This window comes from Telmatherina bonti (genome assembly GCF_933228915.1).
Source record: "Telmatherina bonti genome assembly, chromosome: 8".
Taxonomy (NCBI): domain Eukaryota; kingdom Metazoa; phylum Chordata; class Actinopteri; order Atheriniformes; family Telmatherinidae; genus Telmatherina; species Telmatherina bonti.
The window spans coordinates 9,066,166-9,084,683 of record NC_136626.1 but is presented as its reverse complement, the minus strand read 5'-3'; the positions used below and the strand labels follow the sequence as shown (position 1 = coordinate 9,084,683).

The following is an 18,518-nucleotide window of genomic DNA, read 5'->3' as shown; positions in this document are numbered from 1 at the left end:
TAACATAATGGTAAAAGAAAAAAAAAAAAAAAAAAAAAAAAAGTGGGCAATTTTTTTTAACTTGAGGTCTTTATTTGTCCCTCTTAACAATTTCTAAAAGAAAAAATGGGTGGATGTTTACCTTTTTTTTTAATCATTCATCAAATCAAGTAAATATTATTACTGTTGTTGTTGTTATTATTATTATTATTATTATTATTATTATTATTATTATTATTATTATTATTATTATTGATGATGATGATGATGATGATAATAATATACCAATATTATTCTTGTTATTATTATGTTGTGCTTTCTGGTATCTATTAGTGGGCAGAAAACATGTACCAGATATTTTTACAGGATTTTAAGCAAAGTTTTTTTTTTGTTTTTGTTTTTTTTTTCTTTACCATAAAGTGTCTGAAACATTTTTATATCAGATATTCTAAGCTGGGCTCCAATGGTTTAACATTTAAAGTTAAAGTGGAACTATTATGTGCATTTCAGGCTAATTTATTTTTATTTCTGAGCCCAGAAGGGCTGGGACTGATCGAGTTATTGTCACAAATGGCTTTATTTACTTCAGACCGACCCTCTCCGTAGGCTGTCAGATCAGCCTGTGGGCAAAACGAGTGGATTGAGACTCTTCCGGATTAAGCCCCGCCTCCCGCCACTGCACTACATCGGGAGCGCGCACCGCACCTGCTTTCTCCGTCATTGTAACATCTCATAAACAGAAGGATTAGGCTAATATAAACTCAATTAAAAAAAACCACAAAATACAATGTCAACACGTAGCATACAGCCCTACATGTTGGAACCTGAATCAGAGCCTGAAAACGAAGTGGAAAACAGCAACCCACAGCAACGAATGCAGCAGGATGTCTCTCTTTGGTAAACTCACCAGCCATCGTTGGAAATAACTTTATCCCATGTTTTCCACCCGCCTGATGTATTTGTACATGCCCTTGTTAACCAGTAGAAGGTAACCAATCACCGAACCTTATCCCCCGGGACGTCACAAGGATTTCCAAGTAGAAAAAACTCTCTAAATCCACGCGTTTTTCTTCGCCATAGAAACTGAACGGAGAGCGTGCTGGAACTCAAACTCAAACTCAAACATGCGTTTAGGTGATAAAAAAAAAAACAGTCGTTCACATGTCTGATGAGGATTTAACACTGTAACACAGTAGAAAGCTCAGAAAACGCCAAATACCATCATAGCACCCCTTTAAGGATTAACTGAAAAAACGAAAAATATATCTGCTGCTGAGACAGTAATGTGTGAGCATGTGCAACTGCAGTAGCAAAGTCAATCTGTTCCATCTTGCTAATCTGAAAATTATCACTGAAATATGAGTTGTCAGAGTTCTTCATAGTGCTGAACAATTTAATAAATTCTTTTTATCCAGTAAAAATTCCTGGATTTAGTGTCTGTTTGGTGATAAGCTCTTCCTTCCACCAGCTCCTGGATGTTCCACTTCAGACTCATTTCCAGAAGTGACACAACTTTCTCAGTGTCTGCCCCAAAACTGTCGAACATTCTGCCGCTTCTGGTTTTAAGGTCCTGCTCAAGACATACTTCTTTAGAGTAGCCCAGAAGTTGCAGCATTCATGATGAAAAGAGCCATTTTTACCACCAGTTTGACTAAATAAACTTTGACTCTTAAAAAAAAACCTTGAAATCTGAATCAGTCTGTCGACTAGAGATGTCTCTTGTCGTTTGGTTGTTTCCAGCGTTGATGGTTGTATTTCCATCATGCTCCAACATCCTCAGTGAATGACATGTCGAAATTTTCTCCATTTGGGGACGACCTCCTGAGTTGAGTTGAAGACTCAATCCACTTCTTTAAAGCATGTTTGGACTGTTTAGCTTTCCACAGAACTTCTGAAATAGCTTCATTTTCTTTTGCTCATCTTGAATTTGGTAATTTTCTAGCTGTCTGTTTTCCTTCTGAAAATATATGTGAATGCTACATTTTTTGCTGTTTACTCCATGATCAGAGCAAATGCAGCATATAGGTAAGTCAGCATAGCTGGCAGTGAATGGAAATGAACCTGTCCATCCAGAATTACACTCCATTGTGAGGAAAGGCTGAGCCACATGCAGCTTTAGAGCCATGCAGTGCAGATCTCTGCACTAGCCGTTAAACACAGTCGAGCTGGACTTTTTGTTGTCTCTTATGATTTTATTTGTTTCATTGTTACCAAGGTTTTTTTTTTTTTTTTTTTTTTTTTACTTTCTTACTATCTTTGTACAACAATTTGAGCAACCAAGGTTGTCATAGTTGTGCTTTATAAATAAACATGAACTTGAGTTATTGTTTCATTATTTCCATTGTGTGTGAGGGGTTGATATACATGAACCATTGTGTTCCCGAAGGTTCCACTGGTTTTGGTTTCTGTTCCCCTTTTTGAAGATTCTGGGTTTATAAGTTGATTTCAGCCCTTTATTCCTTGCAGTATGGATTGGTGTGGTAACTTTTTGGGGTTTTTTTTTGTTTGTTTTTTTTGTCTTAACAACTGTAAAGTAAGAGGACAACGACCATTGTTGTATCCTTTTTTCCAGCAGGCTCTGCAAAATGAAGACCAGACTAGGATGCCTGTCCAAAAAGTCAGACTCCTACAGTGACTTCTCTGAGTTCCTGCCTCCCGCTCATGAGACCACAGCCAGGTGTCTGAAGTAAGTCTGAAACAAACCTTTCTGCTAGCTGTTATTAGGGTCTGCAACTTTAAATCAATCTTTCATTGGATAAAATCCTGTTGTAAGCCAACCTACAAACAGCGCAGATAATTATCTCAACCGTTCTGCAGATCCTTTCAAAGGTTTGCATTTAGTATTAATATTACTTTTTCTCAGCAAATCAGGAGTCTGACATGTCTGACTGCCCCCTATTGTCTGTGTGATATACTAAATGAGGGGTGGGGAGTTTTAACGCGTTGATTATGATGAGTTATTATGATGATTATGATCAGTTACTAAAATGTTTAACGTATTTAATCGCAGTTTACATTGCAAACACAGAACCTTTGTCACTGCACGATCTCTGGGTACACCAGGTAGTGATGCACACATCAGAGCCTGGCTAATAACTGCAACTTCGGTTTTGTTTTTACCAAGTTTTCAGACCCTTCTAGAAACTCTATTTAAAAAAATATATATCAGCAGGCTTGTTATTTTCTTTTGTGTTATTGAAGACTTTTGGTAACTGAGGTGAAATGACCAGACCACAAACTAAGTGCATGAAGTTTCAACTGGTTGATCTTGTCTAGGCTTACTGTCCAATATTAATGTCTATGAGTGAAGAGTGTGGATGAAAACATGTCAAATGATAAGATTAAAATGTAATTTAAGTCCTTAAGCTAACAGCTCCAGTTGCTCTCTAATTGGGAGTCTGTAACATGTTACAGTACTTTTAAGTCTGTTCAGCTTTGGCCCGGGGTATTTTCTATATACTTCTCTGCTGTTTGGAATAAAAATACAATTAAATGCATTTATTTAGACATGATCAAAACCTGACTTTACATGTTAATGCCTGTTTTTCATATCAAGTAATTAATTAAAATCTATTTAAGTTAAAAAAAAATGTTGCTTTTTGGGCTAACTGGTTATGTGAGTAAAATGTGATTGGTTATAATTAATAAATTGCAAAGCCTGTCTTTTTTTTTTTCTTTGAGTCCCAACCCTAATTAAAAGCAATCCTTTGACAGGTTTGTAAGATTTCCCTCAGCAGAGCCTCTAAAGTTTTAAAATACTTTAATCTGGCAATTAGTGCTAATATTACTTTACATCAGCTGGCTAGTAACAAACTTTAGGTGACACACCTCAATGCTTTGAAATATGGAAAATGTTCCGTATTATATGTTAACATTCAAAATAATGCTGTTTTACATGCAACACACCGAGATAAAGAAGTAAAGCTGATGCATCTTTAAGAAGTGGTGAACAGATTCTCATAAAGGTCAGCTGCTTCCCGCTCTCCTGCCGTTTTCCCTCAATGTAACCAGATATTTTAGTACTTTGCAGGCTTGGGAGGCAGTAGAGAAGACAAATCATACATTAAACTCAACTACCCTTCAATAATACATTCAGTACCATCTTGTGTTAAAAATGCATGAAGCCACAGTGGTTTAACATCTTAATCAGGCAGTTCCCTTTGGATGTCTCTCCACCAGATTATCAACGGATGAAGTTGTTCGATGGTCTGAGTCGTTTGATCACCTTCTCTCACATAAATGTAAGTGATCTTTTGCCTTTTTTCAAGGTAAAAATAGAGTCACAGACATTTTTATATATACGTGTATATGTGGTTTATAGTTATTCTTTGTCATGGAGAGAGAAAATTTGCAGAGAGCTGGCGGTACTGCAACTTCTCCACACATAGTAATGACATTCAAAAATACATTTGAGAAGAGGAAAAGATCACCTTTTTTTAAAAAAAAAAATATGACAATCATGTTTCCTGTTCCAGTGCAAATGAACCTGTAAATATAACCTGATATTTCCAGCTATTTCCATCCCACGCTGGCGGGAACCACCCACATGCACACTATGTTTAGAATGCAAATATTGCATTTTATGGTAATATGACATTCAGCTGTGAGAAAATCTGAACTCAGCAGGATGTTTGTGAAAAACCTGTTAAACAGCGCTTCACTTCACTGATAGCAAGCAAACTGGGGCGTTGTCGGTCACCTCTGTATTTATGTCTGAATGACGTTGTGGGAACAATTTTGTAAAACAATGTTTTGTGTCTACACAATGACTGAATGTTGTCACTTTATCAGACTCATTGGTCTTTGGTCTTATGTAGTCTGTGTCTTAAAATAGGCTTAATTATCTCCAAAATGTACTTTTATTCCACTTTATAACAGAAAAATTAAATGAGCAAATTAGTGTTGACGTTCATTCACTTTCCACCAATTCTGCTTCAGAAATGCATCAGCTGAAAAGAAACACAGCAAAAGTATTAAAGTTTGGTACCCCATATACTTACTTTATTTCTTTATTTCAGACCCAGAAGGATTCATATTACAGTACAAGCAACATAATACTAAAATACAAAAAAAAAAAAAAAAAAAAAAAAAAAATGGCACAATGCACACCACAATGGTCAGTGTCCAACACAGCAATTATATTGTTTTCATATTCAGACAATCTACATATAAATCTATGCATCAGGTTGGTACCCCAACACTGACAAACACACTGGAACTTCTTGACATTCCCAACATCAGCCTTACACTGTCATTGTAAGACACCACAAGTTTCCTCAGGCTTCCTTGTTTATATCGACAACACAGACTGGCAGCATGAACAGGTGTACTATCTGCCCTAAAAGGAAAGATTGTCACTGAAACAGAACACATTCTAAACTTAAGACATAGCACATTTGCCTGAGAATACAGCTTCTGCCACTGCCTGTAAATATCTTTATCATCAGTTCGGTCATTTGCAATAACATGGCCCAAGAATGTAACCTTACTGCACACACTAAGTAGTGACAGACAAAGTCAGGAAAAAATAAGCACCTATTCTCTTTTAGTTCTGACAAGTATGATCTAACCTTTTGTAAGTGTTATATGTTTTGCTGCATTGTGTACAGATTCTTAAGAGCTGTTGGTGACCAGCACTACAAGGACTAAAAATGACCAGGTCATCAGCGTACATTACGTGATTAGTTAACGTATCACCCACTTTACAACCTGTTACATGTGCATTTAAAATCAAACACAAGTCATTCATATACAAATTAGACAGAAAAGAAAAGGAGATAAAATGGTGAACACCATTGGTCACACGGAGTGGAATAGATGTTACATTCCCCATTTAACTCTCTTTATTCGATGAGTACCAATAAACCGAAATCCTCGCTAAAAACCCTGGAAACCCATGTATAATCAGCAATAAAAATAGTTTCTCATGATGACACGCTACTTGTGATTTTGCAGGTTTCCTCATTATTTAAAATAAATTTTTACAACAAGATCAACATTGATCACGCTAACAGCTGGACAATATTTAACAAGCAATAGTAACATATAATTGGATTCATGTCAGCGATAAATATGAGAATTCCTTCCTTCCTCAATCTTGTGAAATGATCATAATGTAGCAGTATTGCTTTGAGCCTCTTGTTAGTTATGCTGCAAAAAGTCTGGATTTGAAATAAAAGATAAACATATAGAGCAGGGTTGGGCTAGTCGGGTTGTTGAAAACCAAGGTCCCTAAAGTGTTAAGAGTTTCCCTGCTGCAACACACATCAGACTTCATTCGTAGACTTGGACAGAGCTTAACATCCAACTTTGCACAAATCTGGTAATTACCCATTGATTTAAGTCATGGTGGATTGTTGTAGGGAAAGTCCCACCATTAGGAGGACTGCAAACCAGACTTGCCCATTCCTGATATAGGCCTGTGTTTAAAATGAGCAAAATACAATAAATAAATAAAAACTATTAAAAAAAATATATATATATTACAATAAAACATGAACTTTTATCAAAAACACTACATCAAAAGTCACTGCTGTTACTTGCCGAGTGTTTGGATCTAATTTGGAGGCAATAGAGAGGCAAGAGAGCATTATGGGGAGACAATTAAGCTAAAATAACGGCTCGGTACTTAACTTGGTCTTAGGGTCACGGTTTCTTTTTCAGTTCAGTAAGAGAACAAATGCAAAACATAAAACTGGTTAACTCTTGTAAACAGGAACATGTTTGATGGCATTTAAAATGAACAAAAGAGAAAAATGACTTTATTCAAGTTGATTTTCCTAACTGGAGTTACATTTGCTAGGAAATGTCCGGCTAAAATATCCAGCTCTCTATCCTGTGTTATTTATTAACCAATATTCAGGTGTTTAGGACATCTTCTACAATTATAATCAAAACATTTTAAACTAACAAATAAGTGTAAGACTGCAATCCTCAATGAGGAAGGTTGAACTCACATTATGACATAATGCACTAATTAGACACAGAAAAATAATGTTCCCCAGAGAAAGCAGTAACTTTGGGATAGTGGCAACCTTTGGCAGAAACTCTGTGATGCACCTGAGCTTCCTGCTGCAACTGACCAAGCATTAAAAAGGTCCACCACAACATGTCCTTTAACACACACACACACACACACATTACATAAGTAATGACAAGGGAGTACCAAATGTTCCCTTGGAAGAATATTGCATTCACACATGCCCTAATTTGATTGAAAAAGATGGATAGCACATTACACCTGACTGCATGGAAGTGTATTTCTTCTGTGTGTCCTGGGAGCTCGACCTGCACACAGTTCTCACAAACCCTGTCAGTGCAAGGCATTGCAAATGGCGGTTTGCACGCTTCAGCCATTCTGCATCTATTGTTCAGATCTGAATGTGTCAGCTATAAGATCCTTCCTGGATCTCCACTGGATCTATTGCTTTTATTCCTCGAAGCTAAAAAAGGACTAACATACTTGCAATAAGCTTTGGTCTCTGGGTATTACTGGTTCATTAAACTGCAGAAAGTAACTTTACTCCCTTTAGGGTGAATATTCCTGCAATATTCCATTATTACCAGTCCTGGATTGTTGCCTCAGCTGAGCTTTTCCCCATTCCTCTGTTATCTTAACTGCTCTTTGATTCAGTTTTCTACTTCTGCTCTTTAAAATGATCATGCTGTAGAACCCTGTCCCTGTTTTCCAGTGTGCAGTAGGCAAGAAAGTTCACACTATTGCTTGTTATTTCAAGATAATCTGATATGTGTATTTTAGATTTTTCCCTTTTCCATCAAAGGGTTCTTAAAAAAAGATGGATTATATTCTTCCAATAAACTGTGTCAGTTGTATAAACATTAGAGATAAAAATGACAGCCCCAGCTGTGGAAAATCACTTTATTTGAGGGCTTGTCCTAATGATTAGTCCAAATAAATAGTCTGTTGATTCGGCACGGTCAAGCACTTCAAACTCAAAACCACTAATTCCTTTTAAAAAGAGGGAGGCTGTGATATAAGCTTTTCATTTAGTTAGGATTTAATTGAGGTTGTTTTCTAACAGTGTTCTTTCCCCGTGTGGCCCTGAGCTCATTTATGCCTCCACACTGTTGCTTTTCACATGAGTGTCTGTTTCCGTATGAGTAATAGAGCAAGCCCTCAGCTCTTACCAGCATTGTTAGGTAAACAGCACAAATGAGAGGTGTGGAATAGCATGTCAACATGACATAGGCTTATAGAAAAACATGCTCTTCCTAGGTTTACTCTAACACTTGCCTTCTCAGTAAGGGCTGTGATTAATTCAAAGAGAAATAACTTTGCAGCAGTATTTTATGGTTTATTTGTGTTTTACTCCTGAAGCCATTTCCTACTTTCTTAGTATGTCCGCAATGGAATCAACATGATGAGCGATGCTATCATATCAACAGGCTAATCTGTTAGAAATGATTCATTTGATGCAGTTTATGTTTGGCTTTCATTCTCCCTTTATTATTTATTATTTATTATTTACTTATTTATTTATTATTATTTACTTTTCCAGATGGTCTGGCTGCATTCCGGACATTTCTAAAGTCAGAGTTCAGTGATGAAAATATTGAGTTTTGGATGGCTTGCGAGGAGTATAAAAAGATCAAGAGCTCAACCAAGCTTGTGTCAAAAGCAAACAAGATATTTAAGGAGTTCATTGAGGTTCAGTCACCAAGAGAGGTATGTGTGTGTCAGTGGTGTAAATGTATTAATCTATAACTTTAGAATAGCATTTATATGGATGAATCCTTCGATCTGATTTGCTATCAGCCCGGATAAATAACTCCGTTTGGGCTGCAAATAGCCTTCTTGAAAAAAGACCACTTCTAAGTTTTGATAAACATCAGCTACAGGAAATGTGCGGTTTTTAAGAACCGCAATTTTATTTCTGTTTTGAGTTTTAAAATAAAGGAAAAACATAAAACCTTTGGAAATAAGCAGATCTATGGGATCTAGATATTTTAGGAAAATTATATTAAAAAAAAAAAAAAAAAAAAGTTTGTTTACAGAATAATGGCTAAGAAAATAGTGTCATTATATTGGTGAAATCCAATGTGATTATTCTACCAAAAAACATGAAAATCTATGGTTTTTATGTCTATATTTAAACATTTTTAGCCGCTTTTATTGAGAGCCGTTGCAGAAGGTGTGAAGAGCCACTTGCAGCTCCAGAGTCGCAGGTTGCAGACCCTGTTCTTTGACATTACTTATCAATCTGTGGTAGTCAATATAAATGCACCAAAATGATATTTTAGGAATTAAAAACTAAAGAGAAATTATATTGGCCATACTCGGAGGGAAAAACTGAAATGTTTTCAAGAATTTTGTATGGATATTAAATTATAACTATTATGTTTTAGCAACGACTTGATTGGAAAACAGATATTTGTTTAACCCATCAGTTATCTAAGGCAAATTAAATTAAAAAAGAAAGGAAGTTAAGCCATTTTCTGTAGAACAAGGCAAGGTTTTGCTCTCAAGTTTGCTACGATTCACCTTTTTTATGACCCATTTTTTCAGTTTTTAAATTGACAAACAAACATATTCACACATATACAATAATAATGATAATATTGAAGGCAATAACAAACAGAAACAAAAATTTTGGAAAGGTTTATTTGACTTTTTACAATTTATTGGAGCTGAATGAACATTAGTAGATAATTAAGAATTGAGTGTTTTAATAAAAAGTTGTTTCTACATAACATCACGTCATGAAGCAGGGGTTGGTCTTCTAAAAGTAATTACGCTCTTTACTGTCCTTATTCCATCAGGTAAACATTGACTACCGCACCCGGGAGAAGACCAAGCAAAGCCTGGCAGATCCCTCTCCAATAAGCCTCAACGAGGTCCAAGGTAAAATCTACAGCCTCATGGAGAAAGACTCCTACCCACGATTCCTCAGGTCAAAGATGTACCAGGATATCGTCAACAGGGCACATGCACAGGGCCAACGGAGGTCTGTTTGACCAAATTCAAAGACCATGGCGGACATTACACTGGACCTGTACACTGTAGCTCTGTCATTAACCCTTTGGCATGAACTAGTAATACTGTGACTCAACGAGGATGGGGTAACCTGGTGACTGTTTCCTCTGTCTGTACCATCTCAATGCATGCAATCCTTTTAGATAAGACGTCTCTGTGGACTGCACTGTAAATTGAGCAGATTGCTGAGTGATGTGTCTACAAACACTATCCAAATAAACTAACCACATCATGCAGTTATGATATTTATCACAAAATAGATGCCGTCTCTGTTGATATTTTAAAGACTTAGTTACACCCACAGGAGCTCCAGTCAGAGGCAGAACTGACCAGGTTGTTGTTTTTGTATCTGGTATGACAACAAATTTACAAAAACCTTTGGGAAAACATGAGGATCTGGGTTATAAATCATAAAATCAACAAGCATATGAACTATGTATTAGTTTGGATACTTTAGTTTGAGCACTTCATGTATTCTACTGTCAACTATTTTCTCATCAGCTCCTGCCAGGTATTGCACTTAGGAATAACAATCTAAACAAGTGACAGCAATTATTTTGCTTCTGACCACCTTTTTCACGTCACTTAGGAAAACAATGACTCACTGATGGAAGCCAACTGGGCAACAACACGCAAAGCCAATCGGTGTCTGATAAATAGCTGCTGATGTCGTTAGCTAGAGACCTTTAACACCATTGTTGGCACTATAAATGTATATTCTCCCCATTGGCAGCTGGTTAATGGGTCCCTTCTCCCACTTTCTGGAGTCAGTGAAGAATGCTAAGGGTTGTGTGTTGAGGAGAGGAGTCACATTACATGAAACAGTCTCTCCAAAATGTTTTCATTATTGCTACCATGTTGGCTTTTGGTTAATGGAGTCAAATTTGGTGGAAAAGTGAAAAGGTGGTGGAAGGAGATGGAAAAGGAGAAAAACTGCTATCTATCTGGTTCCCTGGCAGCACAATTCAGAGGTCCATACTTTGGCTGGATTACTGACCATAAAGCACTACTGTACTCCTGCTAGATTCTTGCACATTGCACATCATGCTCTGATGGCAAACTGAGGAGATGCAAATTGTGCAGCTAGCTGTAAAATCTGTCAATTAGAAAGCCAGCACTGAATCGAACTCCATACCGGGAAATTTGTATAATTTATGCAGTTAAGGCTGTCATTATATTGACAATAAAGAATCATTACTGCTGTTGAATTCCTCTTCAAAAAAATATGTTGCAACACTTTTCATTAAGCAACTTGTCAGGTGAATTTGGCATTGAGTCCAGATTTAAGAGTTAATGTGCTGAAAACTCCATAATGAAAGTTCAAGGAGCATAATGGCTCCCTGCTTTGGTGCACAAGGGGTCTTTGCAATAGAGGTGAAACAAGTCCAATATCAACAAAAAACAAAACATGACATCAAATTCATGTTAATCATCTGACAACTGAGGATGAGAAATGTTAATTATTTATTTTCTGGTTTACTCAGTTACCCAGGGTGTTGCAGGTTGCCCTGCTTTTCAGACTAGACCCACTTCTGCACTCAAAATTATCAAAGTCTGGAATCACTTGGCAATTATTTAGATTTGAGACACATCAGTGGTTATTGCTAAGGATCTGTCAGAGTTCTCAATTTAAAATGAGCAATGATGTTCATATTTTCACTCTGTTGCTACTTTGTAGGTTAATGCCATGTCCTTTCCCTCCCTTTGCTCACATCCCATTACTATGGCAAAGAAGGGTGCTGTCACAGTGAAATGTACAGTAGGTAACTGTGGGCCAAACACAACTGCTTATTGGAAAACAATCTAATTACAGCAAATGGCTGGGATGTTTTGGTTCAGATTGTAAGACAAGAAAAAACCCAGTTTCACTGTTAAATGAGCATTTTCCTTCACTCTGCTTTGTATATGCATTCATACTGTGATGGCAGGATACTGACTATCTTTGCACACTTTATTTTGTTTTGTTTTTTTTTTCCATTGAACTTTGGTTAATTTATTTTGTGCTTTGCAGTTTGTTAATTCTATTTATTTCAACTTTTTATTTAAAAAATATTTAATACTTTATTGCTCAGCCCTGCAGCTATCCTGCTTTTGTGAACTAGACACTTGTATGGAAGTGGCTGTTGTGGTAGTTTGTGTGACTACAACAAAAACAAAGTGTGACCATGTCATTTCTGATGTTGTGCCAAAAGAACATTTTCATTTTAATATAGACATTGTATAATCCATGTGTTGTACTTCATTGCAAGTGTTCTTTGTGATATGAAATGTGGGAAGTTTAGTTTTTTTTTCCATTTTTGCTAAGTTCAAGATGTAGTCTCCTTGCTTAAATTGTAATGGTTCACACTCTGCATCCTATTAAATTGATGATTCATGACAAAGATTCTGTAATTTTTCATACAGCACTTCATTATTAAATTTACTTTTTATTCCAGTCAGCATTATTTGATTTGATGTAGTTGGTATTCTTTGCACGAATCAGCACAGGCCTTAACATCCTGGCACAATGAAGGATTCTTGGAAAGTTTGGCACTACTCCTGGAAAATGAAAATATCATAAAACCACATGGAAAATACAGACAATTCTGCAACTAATTGTATCAAACGTGTTTTCTTATCAGCAGCGAGAAGTTTATGAAACTCGATAAGAAACACTGGCTGATTAGTGCACTGAAAGAGTCACCTCCAACCTTCCAGACTGGGAAGAACTAAATAAACTGCAGTAGAAAAAGACAAGTGCAAGTTTCCTCAAATTAATTTATCCATTAAATGACTTTAATCTGAACTCCTATAGGATGTTATAGAAGTGAATGCAGAGAAAACATGTGACTATTCCATCAGTATTTGTCTTCCTATAAATTAAGTGATCGAAACACCTTTTCTTTATTGTATATGTACCATATTTGCCAAACCGATTAAAACTCAACCTGTTATCATACGTGGTATGTTATGTGTCCCATATGAATGTAACTTCACCAATACATTTTGTGATTAAAAGTTAATCTGCATCTATTTTTTCTGCAATGTGTGACTTTTTTTCTCCATAAAACGCCAAAGCTCTTAGTCGAATGAAAATGAAAATGGTTTACTCGTCAGCCAGACAGATTGACCTCGATTTCATTTTAAAACAACTCTAAAGCAAGAGGACAAAAAAAAAGAGAAAGTGGTTATCACTACTTCCAAACAAGCTTTTTTTAGTCAACCATTTAATTGGAAAATAGCATAAATGAAATATAATTTAGCTAGAATAACTGTGGCTGCTAAGTTAAGTATGTTAACTTACAGGCAGATTGGTCAAAACTTTATTTAACATCCAAAAAATGTACTTTATTACATCTTCAATCTATTTTTCCAATTTATAGATTTAAATGAAATAAGATTGGACACTGGAGACTTATTCCGTGCTTTAGCTTGTTTTTGCATAATGGCAAACTAAAAATAGCACATTTATTAAATATGAATGCAACTATTTATAGTGTGCTGCAGCACAATGGAGGAAATCTGCACAATTTTCTTATATTTGGGGCACCAGTGGGATGAAATTGCCCACAATGCCATGACACATCCATTACCTTTACTGCTGCTATCAATGTGCCAGTCACTCTGGGAATGAAGAGCAGGGTAAATGTGGGACAGCTCCCCGCTCAGCAGACACAACACAAGCCTATCTGGGCCAGTAGACAGCAAACAGCCTCACAGAGGAAGTGATTACATGCAGGGAATCTGCTCTGTACTCCATGACCAGTTCAACCAATCATCGGTTCAAAGTTCTGGCTGTACTCTCATAATGGTACACCAGACAGTGTACACCTACGGTCACACTGCTCAAACATGTTCAACATAACAGGATAGTTCATTTTAAAAGCGTCACCAGAAGCCTTTATAAATTTTGCAAATTATAAAAGACCTCAATTTAAAATGTGATCTAAATATCAGCACCGGTATGGCACTACTGTTTCTGTTATCTGTTCCTTCTTCTCGTCTGCTGTTTTTAAGCATCTTCATCACTCCTTTTCCATCTCTCTGTATTCCTCTTGTCTCTTAATCAATAGTAAGCACTATGCCCACGGTGCTCAGCCGCCATGACTACAGATCATACAGAAGATGAGCAGATGATTGCTTCTCCTGTTCAGCTCTGAGTGAAACAAGAGAGGCCAAGTGCAGGGAAACAATAAACAACTGGAACACGCCTGTTCTGCAGCCTGACTCATGTTCTTCTGTTCGTTTATTTGGGATCATTACACAATATCATTCAAAGCTAGAATATAAAACTGCAATAAAACCAAACACTCCTAGCATTGAAATTTTTAGATAAGAAAACATCCAGTTCCCTCAAAAGGCTTTTTTTTTTTTTTTTTTTTGTATGAAACCTTTTATTTTCAGTCAAATGCCCTGTGAGAATAACAGTAGCTGCTGCTCCTTGATATTGATGTTGATTGTTTGCCGTGATCTCAAAGGCAGCAGCCACATTAATACTGTGTGTATGTGATGTTGACAAGCATCAAATATCAGTGCTGTTGTTGTCAGGGACATTTTGCAAGCTCACCGCTGGGGTTAGACACAAAAAAGCTGAATGATTAGTAGTGATTTCTGTAGTGCATGTTCTGCAGCTGAAGGACCACCCACAAGTTTCTCATGTAACTGAGATGGTAATTACCGTGCAGAATCCACTACAGTTCCAGGTTGCTCCTTTTTTTTCTTCTCTTCTGAAAACAAAAAAACAGCAGACACATTCACATTATTCCTCTCTAACTCCTGGTGGCTTCATCTGAATAGCAGGTTGTTTTGTATGAATGAATGTTTTGTTTTTCTCAGCTGGTGAAAAAGAAAAAGAAAAACTCTTATAAAACAGAGATTTTCACAAATTAAAAGAAAAGTATAATGAAAGAAAAATTATGCCTTGTTTTGTACAAAACTTCACATCTAATCTCAAAAGGCAACTACAAGCTAATACTGTGCTATTGCCTCTTGAATGGTGGACTCTACATGAATTATTTTATTGTACTTTTTATGAATATTTGACCACTCAAATTTGTTGAAAATGACACATACATTTCTGACTTTAAAGTTCTGATTCTGACTCTTTATGATGGCAAAGTAACATTTAGAATATTTATTGTTGGATCTGTTGTTGCCCAGGAACATTCTGTGGATGAGAAATTGCACTTTGCCACCTTTTGTACTGTCACAGGGCATCTCTTTATAGCAATGTTTCATTTGTGGCACCATGTCACTATCACACGCCAACATTATTAACACACTGATCGTTGTGAACACGCACCATGGCTGATTCATCAAAGCAGCCAAAAAGGAAAAGTAAGAGAGAAAGACAGAAAGCAAGTAAAAAGATGCAACTGACTTTTACTCAGAGGAGAGAGCTCAGAGAAGAGACTACATGCAATTAGCACCAAATTAGCAATCATTAGGAAACAGTGCAGTGAGAAAATCTGGCAAAGTTCAGTAGTGGGGACTTGAAAATAAATGCCACATTCACTCAATCACACCATACACTCAGACAGCACTAAGTATGTACTATAAAGTCTTTCTATACCTATTCATATGGATCAGAAGGTAATACTTGAGGACACTGTATTCGATATCATGTCCAAGGACAAATTGGTAGACTAAGAAGAAACTAGAACTAAGAGCACTGGAACAGCAACAGTTACTTAGTTTGGCTAAAAGTGTTGCTGGGAGGGAAATGAGGAGGCTTGTTGGGGTTCATGATGTGGAAAAGCTGCTTTATCTAAAGCCAGATGTCCAAAAGAATTGCATAACCTAAAGAAAATATAACTGCTATGTCCAGTTTCAGCCCCCTGAAGTTTTCCAGCCACAGTTTAATGCTGCACCAGATTCTTTGTTTTAATTAGAGTAAACACACAATGGAGCATTAAAATAAATCTAAAAGCAACCACATCATCATGCAATTTACATAATACAAAGAAAATCACACAGAAATCATTATCAGGAAAGAATTCACAGGAAAACTCCAGAAGGACACCATCATTGTGCAACAGAAACATTTCACTTATCACTTTAAATCTCAGCACAGTTTGCAAGTCACACACTCAGCGGACCTCTATCTACACAGTGCTTTGGGAGTAGTTATAGATCATAGTGTTGCTGATGGGGGAGCACACTCCAGTGGTTATTATTTAACAGCCACCGTGAGCATCTGGCTGGGCCTCCGGCAGGCTGTTTCTCTCCTCCCCAGAGGATGATCAGACAGATGAGCAACCTGAGGCTCATTCATGCACATTGCCAGACACATTCCCAAAGAGACACACCATGACCACTTCACAAATGACTAACTGTCCAAGTACAAATCCCAGAACTTCTGCTTCAGTTAGCGAGTGCAGATTTCTGTCTTCTGGGAAAATTACAGGTATTAATATGTTCCCATATTTGGCACCTCAAGCAAAACTGTCATACATCTTCAACACTTTTATTATTTTAATAGAAAATATATTTTTTCAGTTTGTCGTTATTGTCCAGACGCATTACATAAAAGTTTCTAAAGAACATCAAATCAGATCCATTATTCTCTTAGATTTTATCATCATGCTTTATTTCACAAGTTTTTGTTTTTTTTTTTCTAGATAGACCAATAGATATTGGTCTGAGTCATTGGTTGCTCCAATGGTTCCCCCATTATTGACCAATCTCAGTGATGTCACATGGTTAAGCAGCCATGTTGGGTGTCATAGGGCTAGCTGCAGTTACAAGTGACTGTTAGTTTGCTGTTAACTGTTTCTCAGGGACGGCACAAACTTCACACTTTCCAAACCAGTTTAGCACTTATGTGTTCAGGTCTGACAGCCACATTTTCAGAAAATGTTTGAATGTTGGTGCTCAAAATGTTCATTTTCCAAAATCTTGGCTTACAGACCTCTAAAACTGTTAACTAACAGAGATAATGCTATCGGAGTTAGCTTACAATGACATTGACATTTACAATGTCCAGTCCAATCCATTTATTTTACAAAGGACATTTTAAGGACAGAATGTCTCTGCAGTGCTGCACAGAGTCAAATATAAAAAAATTATCTTAAATAAAATAAAATAATAATGTCAATAAAATAATAACAACATGTAAAAATTAATATTCTTGATTTCACGGGAAGAACTGAACATTTTCAAGTCATTAAAAGTCATAAAAATCCAGCTGGTAATATAATGTAAAAATTAGGGTTGGCTTCATGTTATATTTAGTCGGTAACTTTACAATTAGGCTACTGTGAGGAAAACATTACTATTTTCTGATTGTTTGACATCACAAAGAAAAGTTTGTCGCTTTTCTAGAACCATTTACATGCTGTGGTGGTTAAATTTGTGGAAAATCTAACAAACTTCCCCCACGTTGCATTTACACTGCGAGGAACTTCAGACTTCTTTGTTCATATGCTGCCTAACACCAACAAAGTGATCGCGACACAGCCAAGATTCTCCGATAGCTTCTGCTACATCATTTGATTGCAAAAAATAATTTAACTCATCGTTCAGGGTCAGCAGGCAGACCGTAAAATGAAATCCCATTTTTGGGATGTTGATTGAAACATTCTTAGGTAGAGAAAAATAAACCTTTTTTTTTTTTTTCCAACATGGAAAGCTAGCTTTACACCTAGCTTTTTTGCTACCCTTGATGATCTCCAGCGTGAAGGTCACATGATTAGTCTCACAAGATGAAAATGATCAATAAGAAGATATTATGGCATGTTATGTTTCCAGGAATGATACATAAACCATATAATTCCTCCTTGTATTTTTACATAAACACTGTTTACAGAACTTTTAAGGTGATTTATTAATTTAAAAAATAACCTTTAAACAGTTTCTCCAATCTCATTTAACTTTTTTATGTTTAAACCCTTTAGTAAGTACATAAAGTGTGTGATTTGCAGTCTCCACTGCAACCTGAGTTTGAATGTGTTGCAGTCTTTGGGAATGTACATTTATCTAATCAAACGTTATGCAACAAGTTCATCCATGGTTATGTTTGGAAGCGCTGAACCACATCAGGGATTGTTATGCAGGATTTAGCCTACAAGTTTCCAAGAATGTATTGTAATCAAATACTGTGAAATGCTGATGAAATTAAACATGTGATCTACAATTTTCCATAAGGATAAATTAGCAATGCAGAGTGGGTCAAAAGATTTAACAATAACATGCCACATCTTAAATCTAGAACTGTACTGTAATAACATGCCACATCTTAAATCTAGAACTGTACTGTAATAACATGCCACATCTTAAATCTAGAACTGTACTGTAATAACATGCCACATCTTAAATCTAGAACTGTACTGTTGCCATAACTTAAAATTAAAAAGTTGGGATTTTTCTTTAAAGGTAATTCAGAAATGTCAATCATTTTATTACAGATAAATGTATATATAATGAATATCCAGCCTCTTATAATAACATGATTCACTTAGAATTTCCAAATGTCCAATAAACTTCCCCATCATGTCAACAAATAGGCTCTATTTAAACATCTTCTTTTTTAGAAATGCCATTCAGTGGCAAGAATTTCCCAGTAATT

The 18,518-nt window shown here is 36.3% G+C and overlaps 1 protein-coding gene across 1 annotated transcript; it reads left to right on the top strand.

Moving 5' to 3' along the window:
- Positions 1–2,564: 2,564 nt before the first annotated feature.
- LOC306759413 (regulator of G-protein signaling 8-like) lies at positions 2,565–9,954 on the top strand (the record flags this gene model as incomplete). Its single annotated transcript, XM_079245061.1, has 4 exons — positions 2,565–2,665; positions 4,159–4,220; positions 8,499–8,665; positions 9,760–9,954. 4 exons carry the CDS (start codon positions 2,565–2,567, stop codon positions 9,952–9,954), a joined length of 525 nt encoding a protein of 174 aa, XP_079101187.1.
- Positions 9,955–18,518: the final 8,564 nt, after the last annotated feature.